The 11,483-nt window shown below is 35.8% G+C and overlaps 1 protein-coding gene across 1 annotated transcript; it reads right to left on the minus strand.

The window, feature by feature from the left end:
• Nucleotides 1–5,226: 5,226 nt before the first annotated feature.
• Nucleotides 5,227–11,254, minus strand: LOC110729341 (IQ domain-containing protein IQM3-like). Its single transcript, XM_021909074.1, has 9 exons — nt 10,758–11,254; nt 10,564–10,672; nt 10,296–10,361; nt 10,123–10,211; nt 9,374–9,461; nt 9,124–9,273; nt 8,922–9,014; nt 6,320–6,421; nt 5,227–6,108 (listed from the first exon to the last, which is right to left on the minus strand). Exons 1-9 carry the CDS (start codon nt 10,991–10,993, stop codon nt 5,653–5,655), a joined length of 1,389 nt encoding a protein of 462 aa, XP_021764766.1. The 5' UTR covers nt 10,994–11,254; the 3' UTR covers nt 5,227–5,652.
• Nucleotides 11,255–11,483: the final 229 nt, after the last annotated feature.

Consider the following 11,483-nt stretch of genomic DNA (forward strand, 5'->3'; position numbering starts at 1 on the left):
CTTAGGAATTATTTTTGATTAGGTGATACGACTTTAGCTTGTCAGTTTCTCTAGTAAGTTTTTTTTAAAGCTTCTTGGGAAGTGGTAGGGCCTGATATTGTTAAAGTTGTGCTAAATTTTTTCAGTACTGGGAAGATGCTAAGACAAATCAATGCCACAACTTTAACCTTGATTCCTAAGGTGGACAATGCTAATAAGGTTGCTCCGTTTAGACCTATTGTGTAATACCCTGGAAATTTCCTTCTTTTAAAACACTCATATTACTTTATATAAAACATTTTTTAGGAAATAACCAAAATATTACCGCCACCGTGATAACGGCTAAGGCTAATTTTCAAAGTCACACTGCAAAAGTCAAAAATATAAATTAACTTTTAAAATAAAACTTGAGTTCACAACCTCAAAACAAAAGTAGAATTAAATCGTTCACAAGTTGGAACCAATTCAAACATTGCCCTTCTTAAAAACCAATTAAAAACAATCACAATAATGTTAGTCCATAAACAATAATCAATAATTCAAAAATATCCAAACTAAGAAATATAACAAGTAACTCTCACCACTCATTCCTTTCATGCTCTTCATGCTTCAAGTACCTGTTACTTTCTCTTTATTTCAACCCCTCTACTCACCATATAAATGGGTTATAGTAGGGTCAATCCAAAGGAAAGCCAAACATAAACACAAAGGTACGAATCAGCAAAAGCTGAGTACATATGCACCACACTAACGTGAAAATTGATAAATAAAACATCCTCGCCATACAATCACAAGTCAACTTACCTTTGACTCATAGCTAACAATATTAATTATTAAATAATAGCTTTGGATTACGCATAGAACGGGTTTCCTTCCTTAACTATCCCTTAATAATATATAAGGGACCCCTCACTTGGGAGCTAACCAAGCGAGTACCAACTAGTGTCACCTAGTGACGGAATTCCAGCGTATAATATTAATAAAAGAAAGTACAATGTCTTGTACCCCTATAGAAGCTATGGTTAGATATAAAACCCCATAACTCCCCCCATATATTCATACTCAAGGTGTATACGTTCCAAGAGTTTTGGTGCATATCCTTTTACACTTTACGTGATTTACCAATTAACTTGTGATGACTCCGACCAATCAATCAAGAATAAACATGACAACATTCCACAAATACTTCCAATTCATTCTTAAATTAATTAGTGAGCACATACTATTTATTTTAATTAAGATTCTTTGTCTAGTTTTGTGCACAAAATTGCACGATTACTACCTTGGTGCATAAACTGCACTACTAAACTTCCTTGACTCGAACTCAACTTACGTGAGCGAGTAAATAAATAAACTAACTTCTTGACTCAACACCAATAATAAATGGGTGAGGAATAAATTCAAGAATCATGCTCAATAGTTCTAATTTTAGCTCTTTTAAACATACATAAGTCTTGCTTATTAAATTCATGCTTTCTTGATACTTGAAAATAAAACATATTTCCATGATTCATACATATCCAACTTGTATCACGCCTCAAATAACACATTCACATGCTTGCATAATAATTCATGCTCAACCAACATCAATTTCAAGCATATAGTCAACCAAACATGCTACTAATTCATCACTTAAATCATACTTTACAATCCTAGCATGATACTACACATACACAAATATTCTTGTGCACATACATACCTTGAATAGTGCCTAAACTCGACCACACTCGCTAGAATTCACCTAGCTCAAAGCTTCCTATAAATAAAAATACATAACTATAATTAATCCACTATTCTTACAAATTTCCAGCAAATATAATACACTTTAAACCTTACTAATTAGCCCAATTTAAGGACATAAAAGCCATAAAACTTTTTCTTTAAGTGCGTGAGTACTTTAAATCCTGTCAAAAAAGACTTAGTTTTTATGACTTGAATAAAATTCCAGCACACTTATTTAATATAAAACATCACTAATAGACTAGGAAATCATGTTTAAATCATTAAAACCTTCTCCATTTTTTATGGGTAATCAAACCCTAACACAATAATTAAAAAGTAGTGTGTATAATTAAATTCTAGCATTAATTTGAGGGCTTTAAACTCATTAAAAACATGTTTAAACCATTAATTAAACAACAACAACCTAGGATCAAACCCTAACCATAAACAATAAATTCCCAAATTCTAAGGTTTATAAATTAGGGTTTTTGATTCAACAAAAATCTGAAATTTATATGAATAATTTAACAACATCAAATACCCAAAACCAATATCAAAACATAATCAAAATCATGCTTTAAAAATAATAAAACACTAGAATTAAATTAAGAAGAGATTTTTTTTTTTTTAATATATAACAATATCAAACCAAAAACAAAAGAGAGAGAAGGAGGGTGGCCGGCTGCTGCTGCTGCTGGTCGCCGGTGGTTGGTGGTGGTGTCGGTGGCTGTCGGTCGTGAGGGGAGGAGAAGAGGGAGAGAGAGGCTTGGGAAAAGAGAGGAAAAAAAAGTGAGGAAAAAAGAAGAGAGAAAATAGGAGGAAAACTTTTGGGGTTTTGTGAAATATGACAATTATGATTTTTGAGTGAAAAATCTTGAGGTTTTAAAGTATTTATACTCCCCTTTTAAAACAAAAACTCATAATTACAAGACTGTCACTACTAAATCCTTCTTCCCCTTAACTTCTTCCTTTGGGGCCAATTTGTTAGGCTCTTAAGTGTCCTCAATTTCCCAACAAGTTGATCCAACCATTTAAATAAATATGACCCAATTCAAAATATTTTTATTGCCTCAATTAATGACTCATATTATTTTATACACACTTCCATAATATTTAAATAATTCATTTCTTTTAAAACGAAATGAATCATTTTAATTTATAAAAATAAATAAAATAAATAATTTATATAAATGAAAATATTATAAAAATACGGAGTATTACATATTGACTGTTGTAATGTGATTTACAAAATTATTTCTAAAATGCTTTGTGAAAGGCTTAAAAACGTTTTACCTGGTCTTATCTGGGAGCTTTTGTGGCAGGAAGATCTATTTTGGACAACATTCTTATTTGTCAAGACATGCTTAAGAGGTACAATGATAAAAGTAAAGCTCCTAGGTGCACTATTAAAGTTGACTTGAGGAAAGCTTGTGATTCAGTAAGTTGGAGCTTTATTGGGAGTATGCTGGATACTCTGGGGTTTCCTGGCAAGTTCAAAGATTAGATTATGCAATGTATTTCTACTCCTTTCTCTCTGATGATCAATGGAGGTCTTCATGGTTTTTTCAAAGGGAGGAAGGGTATAAGACAAGGAGATCCCATTTCTCCATTGCTATTTGTGATTGTTATGGAGTATTTGAGTAGAATGTTAAGGAAAATTGGGAAAAAGAGTGATTTCAAGTTTCATTAGAGATGCAGATCCCTAGCTTTGAATCATTTGATCTTTGCCGATGACTTAATGCTGTTTTCCCATGGCAAAAGGAGTCTATTTCTCTCTTGATCAGAGCTTTGAAGGCTTTTGAAGCTAGGTCGGGTCTGCAGGCTAATACTGATAAGACAAAAATGTATTTTGGAAGTGTCAAGAGCAGAGTGAAGGATGAAATTCTGCATATGTCTGGGTTTGTGGCTGGTTCTTTGCCTTTCAAGTACTTAGGCATCCCTCTTGATGTTAGAAGTTTAGCTCTGACTATGATGGGCTTATTGATAAGATGATGGCTAAGTTGCACTTCTGAAAGAGCAGACATTTGTCTTATGCTGCAACGGTGACTTTGATTAACTATGTCCTTACAAGCCTGCATACATATTGGGCTCAATGTTTGTTGTTGCCTAAGAATGTAATGCTCAGAATTACTCTGCTTTGCTGGGATTTCCTTTGGGATGGTAATGTTGTTCTGGGTAAGGTTCCCTGTAGCCTGGGATTGGGTCTGCAGACCCAAAAAAGCAGGTGGCTTGGGCATTAGAGACTGCATAAGTTGGAATAAGGCTGCCATGGGGAGCTATGTGTGGAAGATGGCACAGAAAACAGACTCTCTATGGGTTAAATGAGTGCATTATGTTTATATTAAGGATCAAGACTGGTGGAACCATGTTCCCACAAAACATGCTGGCTGGGGTTGGAAGTTGTCATGTAAGGTGAAAGAAGAAATGAGAGATGGTTTTGTTGAGCAGAATTGGTTGTCTAAGAGATATAGGATTGCTGATGGGTATAAGTGGCTGCAGGGTACCTTGGACAAGGTGAATTGGGGCTCTTAGGTTTGGAATAGATATAATGTCCCTAAGACTTCCTTCATAGCCTGGCTGTGTGCTTTGGGAAGACTGAGAACCAGAGAAAAGCTGGCTAAAGTTGGCTGTGTGTCCTTAAGCTGGCTTGTGATGATGATAGTTGTCTGCTTTGTGGAGAACTTCCTAAGACCAGTGAGCAACCCTTTTTATCCAGTGCAAGTACAACAATCAATGTATGGTTGATATCTGTAATTGGCTAGAGATCAAAGAATGATATCCAAAAGATCAGCAATTTAGTACTGAGAGTACTTGGAAGAAATGGAATAGGAAGGGAAAGAATGATATCCAAAAGAAGTTACTTCTAGCAACTCTTACTGCTATGGTGTACCATATCTGGTTGGCTAGAAATCAAGCTTTTTGGCAGAAATCTGTATAGCTTCCTAGTGTTCTGGTCAGAAATGTAAAAAAGGAGGTGACAGGAAGGATTCAACAGCTGATAAACAAAAAATGGAGAACAGAAGATTGCAAATGGCTCTTCAAACTTAAAAACAGTTTTTGAGTTCTGGTTTTGTTGCTTTTGGTTGCTTGAGTTAGATGTTTAGTGTTACTGGTTATTGTTTCTGTTGTTTGTTGTTCTAGTCTTGGCTGTTCTGTTGCCTTCATGGAAGGTAGCAGGCCTGCTTGTGACTAGCTGGTTCTTGCTCCCTTAGGTGAACCCTTCCTAGAAGGTGGCACTTATGGGATCTGAACCTGTTGTGTTGTTGGTTGAGTGGCCTTAGGGTGTGGTGGAGTGTGAAGAGAGTTGGTTTGCTTAGCAGCTTTGTCTTTGCTTAGGGCTTAGCTTTGTAAATTGTAACTGCTTGTATAGTTCTTTTTAGTATAGATGCAATACTACTAACTTGGCAATAGTGATCGCCAAGACACCAAGGACGAGAAACCAAAGCAGCAGCAACAGCAACACAATATACATGCTCATATCTTGTCGTACAAAATAGATCACATTGTACAATACTACTACAGAAATCAGTAACAAAATCCAATTATATGATAGATGGATTACATAACATTAAAACACATACACCAAAAAGCACGATAAGGCTTAAGGGGAAATGATATTAGTATTCCAAAATTTAACAATCCCATACAAACTCTAATTTCATAAGAGCAAGTGGAAGTACAACTTAAAGGGATTAACAAGATCATTTCTCTTGCCGAAAACATATAAAGCAATTGTTAGATAAAATAAATCCACAACATGATCATGATGTTCAGAACCCCCTGGACTGCTAAGTAGGACAAAATTTCCAAGCTTTTATCTTATTCTGTGAAAATAAGTTTTCCTTCTTGAAGACTTTCTTCTTGTTCCTGTTGTTTTGGGTGGTTGTGCATAGATTAAGTACGAAACTTCTCACGATTCCAACAATCAGAGAAGTATTTCTAGAATGATGATCACGGCATAGGAGGAGCAAAGCCAGCTCCACGCCTGTGTGGTGAAGGAGGAGGCAGTCCTCTGGGAGAAAGTTCAGTAAATTCCAGTGCTTGGAATCTGAGTTCTAAGGGATAATCAGCAATACATCCAATCCTAGGGCCAGCCCCAGTTGACCAGGTCCTTGATAGTTGATGTCCCAGTTCATATGTATCTATCTTTTTGGAATTGATCCTTTCGAGTATTGCTTCTTTGGGAACCTCTGTTCTTGGACTTTGAAGACCGCCAGACAAAGTTCTCCTGTATTCATTTCGGGATTCAGCCTGCTCCAGTATAGAAGGTTCTTGTTTCACACTTTCTTCGTTGGCTATAGAAGAAATATTACTGTCAGGTACTTCAGAATCTGATGTTTCAATTTTGGTCACACTACTGGATTGATTGTTCCCGTAACTAGAGTAGTCCTCATCTGGTCGCTCAATCTGAAAGTAGAATATGCAAAATTTAGGAATTGCTAATGTCAACAATTCTAAGAGTAACATTTCCATCCATTTTTTTCATCAGAGCCAGAAGTTATTTCCAAGTTTGGCAAATATCATTAATCACACATATCACTTGTTCAAGCCAAGATGTAAGATGTTAACCAGTTCTCTACACATCCAAGAAAAGTGAGGAAAAGAACCACTGACTTACCTCAACTTCACTGAGGTCTATACCATTATCCTTTAAAACTGAAAGAAAGGCATCAAGGCGGTCATCAGATGGACGATAATGTCCGCTATATGCTGAGATGGACTGCAAAATAAGGTTGATTAAAAATTAGATTTCAGAAAAGTATTAGAACAAACTATTACAAAGTGACTGTAGTGTTAAATAATGACTAGACTGGATTTAGATCCTCAATAACAAACATATTTTGATTCAAGAAGTCAAATATCAACAGTAACAAGCTTCTCTGCTTCGCTAAGAAAGGAACCATACTAAATGTTTGCTTCATGCCTGATGATAGCACAGGCCACAGGGAATTTCCTAGGCACAAACACAGAAATGAGCACACCTTGATCCTATGGTGGTCATTGGTCAATAGTCATTCATTCAAAATCTGAGAGGAACACATGGTTTACAGGTTCCAAAGATATACAAGTAATTCTCATATACTTCAGCAGCAAATAAACAGAGTTCAAAAATTACGAACATGGCAAATATGTCTGCAATCTTTGAACTATACATTCATGATTTTTTAACAATATGTGAAATTCAGGATCAGGATGTGCACGATGGTCCCAAGTCCATGATATAACAATTGCGTTGCTACACTTATCGAGAATGACATAAGACTTTGAAACCAGCAAAGAAGCAAACAAAGATCATACCAGTACCAGTGAATTGGAGGGGAGCAAAGATCTATAGTCAATACTCTACTATAAAGAATAGGGTGCAGTGCAGGGGGAAGTATTCTATTGTTTCCTCTTCTATATTCAGATAATAAGATCCTTTCTACATCTTTCAACTAAGAGTATAAGAGATCCTGCAACATCAACCTAATTTCTGGGTTCATTTCAGGCCTTAGGGTTAACCACCCTATGTAAAGCCTAGCTGGCATTAACACTGTATGTCTGTATTGGACTAATTATGTCTTTTGTCAGGTGTTAGATTCAGAGTAAGCAAGTATATAAGAATAAGGGATAGAGTGGCTTTGGTAACATGAAGTCCACTAATATCATAGTGAAGTAATGATGGTAGTGCTTTCCCTTTAGAAACCGATATCCCGCAGCATAAGACCCCGAAACTTTGAATGGACTTCTGCAAAACCATTAAAATTCCTATGTTGGCTCCATTACTTTACTCATGATTTCAATTGTAAGCTAATTCAACGTGTGTGATGTGTCTCTCTTTTCCTACAGAAAGATAGGTTCTTCAATGAGGATGATACATGGAAAAGAGGGGGCCATTTTCCTACAAGGTCTTCCCATTTGTTCCATTTTTTCCTTGATGATGCTTCTTGTGTGACCGAGGGTGTACCCTTCCCAAAATCTTCAATCCCTCAAGATCAACAATTGCAGAATTTAAGGTGATTTGATATGCCAGGTGTTTTAAACTTTGTAAAATACCTTTTGATGTGAAGGCAAAAGTTTGGATCTTTATTCTTATAGAGAATCCATTCACATAATTATTCATGAGCATGTAATCTCTCTCATTAGATTCCCATTTGTGCTTGGTTGGCCTTCGCATGAAGGTCCGTAGTGCCAACTAACATAAAGTGTGGATTAGCTTTAAAAAGTAAATAATATTCTACACAAAACATCCGACAAGGACACAAGGTTCCCTCTCAAAACATATCTACTTTGACAGAGGTGAAACAGCACGTGCTTTGATTTGTTTTTTCATTGTGAGGAAGCTCAAAGAGTGAAGGATTTCAGCTATGTCTTCATTTTTATATGCAACCCTTTGTTCAGTGTAGCTTGTGCTTTAAACTTATAAGATACATACCACAAAAAATATGACGTTTGCCTGTATAAAAATTGTGAGAACACCCCCCCCCCCTCCCCCTCTTGGCCTCTTTTTCACATGTTACAAAGCAGATCCAACAGGATAAGCATCCAAACCTCAATAGTTTTGCAAAATTTGTACCCATTTCACAATAAAAATGTTCTCTATATTACTCAAACACTAATATAATGATTCAGATTAAGTTGGAGAAATGTGGTCTTTCTACTATTCTAATTCACATTCTAAAGTTTGGTGGAGAATGTAGCGTATAGTTTGGGCATACATAACAAATAAATTGATAACTCAGCAAGCTATCTAAATAGTTTTTTTGGAAGATCAAGCAAAGCTTGAAAGACACAAGTAATTTATGTGAAAATCTCCCTCAATAAGAGGAGTTAAAAAAACCCAGAAGCCAAGAGAAGAACAAACATGCCAAAGAGTTGGACACTCATGCAACTTTGCTTCTGGCACCCATCACATATTTGCCTTGTAGTGGCAGTCACATGTGCCTCACATTGCAGAGAACCAAGCTTCAAACTATCCTACACGCCCATGCAAACAAACTACAAGCCTATGATGAGCTATATCACTCCGATGCTACATATACTCAACCAAAAACCATCACTTTGATTCTACCCATGATGGAAATAAAGTGAGTCAACAATAACACAATTTATTATTTGAAGATTAACCATATCCTTAAAAAAAACAAAGACAGGACAAAAGACCGGAAAACCTCAGAAACATGAGCTACAGACTGGAATAATAAAGTGATATGGAAATCCATCACGAAAGTAAAGTGTACCTTGAGAGTACCATGTTCCACAACAAATCGACCAGCAGCTACAGTAGCTCCTCCAGCTAAGAAGCTAGAATGATGAAATTTTCCTTTCTTTTTCTGCAATAAGCTTGGAAGGTGTCAGTGGTCGTCAATACCCAAAACAAAAACAAGAATAAAAATCAATAAAAGACAACCCTTTGCTATTGAGCTCTCTAGGAGATCTTACCTCACCAGCATACAATTTCTTGCAGGTGCTCACAACAAATATCCATTTGGTAATCTCTGATGTTTTCTTCCTTGTTTCGAGCAACTCCCTAGTGACTTTGTGGATGATCTTCCCCTCAGAAAAAATGTACTCGTAATGTTCTCTCTCTTGCTGCAAATACCAAATAAAGTCAGTAACAGACATAAGAGAATTAACACTATAAAAGATAAAAGTTCTTCCATTAGTCAACTTTATTAACAGAAGTGCATACAGGTCCAAGATACTGGATGCATTGCTCACGTAAATTCGATCTGGGACATGCTTTGAGATCTAAATCCTTTCCATCTCCGACATCCAGCCTACAAAAACACAATAACCAACATGATTCCTAACCCATTCTTTCATGTATAAAAAGGCATAAAACTTAACGGCACTGTTTAAGCAATCCTAGCTTCCTGTAGGAACACATGATACTCATGATCACCTAATTTTGAAATCATACGAAAATTTATGATTGAACTATGTCATGTTCATGGGATGTTTTCTCATTACCAAACAGAATAACTAACACGAGATCACACTAAAAGCAAGATAAGCAAAAGACAGTTAATGTCACCATATAATACATGTAAACAACTATCAAATGTAGTTCCTAGGTAATCAATAGTTTTCCTCTTACTCAGCAGGAAAAAAGCGTTCCAACTCAACCAATTTCTAAGCATACACAAACAGATAGTTTCCAGATTCCGATAATTGAGTAAGCCATTCAGAGCACAGAGAAACCCAACCCCTACACTCGTGCATCAGCCCCTCACCAGACCGTATAAGACGCAATGTCCACAGACACCATATTCCAATTGTATCATAACATGGCACAGAAAAACAATGCACATCTAATAATCATTGTCAATATATATTCTCATCTACAAAGATATCCCAAAAGAACAATATTCCAAATCTAATCCCCGAAAAAGACGCTGTATAACAGAACATTCCTGACTCAGATAGTCAGATGCTTACCAATAGAAAAATGGTTGACCAGAATTTGCTTTACACCATTCATTATAATAAAGATGCAAATTATGTCCATAACGATGCCTTGGATCAATCTACAATACAGTAACAAAATCAATAATTTAGTCAAAAAAATTCCAAAAAAAAAAAAGAGAAAAAATAAAAGTGTTGAAAATTACAGCTTCAATCCAATGCTGAAAAGCCAACTTCTGCGCTTTAGAGTCCTGAGACAAACCTTTACCCACCTGTAAACATATAACACCCAAATTTAAACAACACTCCAAATTTTCATCTCAATTACAGTCGTTTTTACTTCGACCAAAAAAGGAAAATGATATACACAGCCCTTACAACAGCAAAAAGTAATTAACTCACTGACAGGCACATAATTTTGTCGTAAATTACAATTTTGAGAGAAAAAAACAGAAAAAAGAAGTGGATGAAAACCTTGGAAGCAATCAAACTAACTCTATTCCAACGAGACGCCGCCGATTCAGGAAAGTTAAAGAAGGAGATTGTACTATGGTTTAACCTAGCGTAGTCAATCGCTTGCCACCTACCAAAAAACAGCCATTAATAACCTCACACAAAAATAAAACAACAATACATTGCCAAATCGTCAATATAACAAGTAATTATACCAGAGTTCTTCGGCAACAACGGCGGTATCAGCTAACCTACGGCGAGTACGATAACTCCGGTAAACCTTCTGAACCTTCAACGCCGCACCAACGCTCGAACTCACCGGAGATTGTTCATCCAACGAGTCAACCCAGCTTTGACTCGGTGGTAACTCGGTCTCTTGTAGGTTGCATTTCCGACGGTTTGTGAAGGTAAATGGCGTCGCATTTCTGGTACTCCGAGTGTCAACCTCCATTTTTGCTTTTTTTAATTTTATTTTGATTTTTTTTTTTTATTTTGTGAGTGGAAGAGAGAGAAAGGAGATGATCGGAATTTATGGAGGAAGAAGGAGGAGAGAGAATATTAAAAAATAAATAAAAAATTAAATAAGGGTGGGTTGGTTTGCCGGAAATGCTTACGTGGAAATTTCGTATTTTGTACAAAATTAAAATTGAATTTAATAAGCAGTTATTATAAACAGGTTGGCAATTTCGTAGTGGTTAGTTGTAGACTTGTTAGTCGCGCGTGTTTATTTTATGAATAAAAATAATAATTAAATAATTAATGTTAAAAATAAAATATGTAGTTTAATAAATGAAATAAAATTTTGATTGGTTGACTCGTCTGTGGTATGGTCCAGCAAAGATTTTTAGATTTGACTTGGCTTCTTCTTTGGTTTTTTTTCTTTGGATTATGTTATGCTACGTAGTAGTAAAGTATAAATATAATATGAATATAATTTGTTA

This window comes from Chenopodium quinoa, unplaced genomic scaffold (genome assembly GCF_001683475.1).
Source record: "Chenopodium quinoa cultivar QQ74 unplaced genomic scaffold, ASM168347v1, whole genome shotgun sequence".
Taxonomy (NCBI): Eukaryota; Viridiplantae; Streptophyta; class Magnoliopsida; order Caryophyllales; family Amaranthaceae; genus Chenopodium; species Chenopodium quinoa.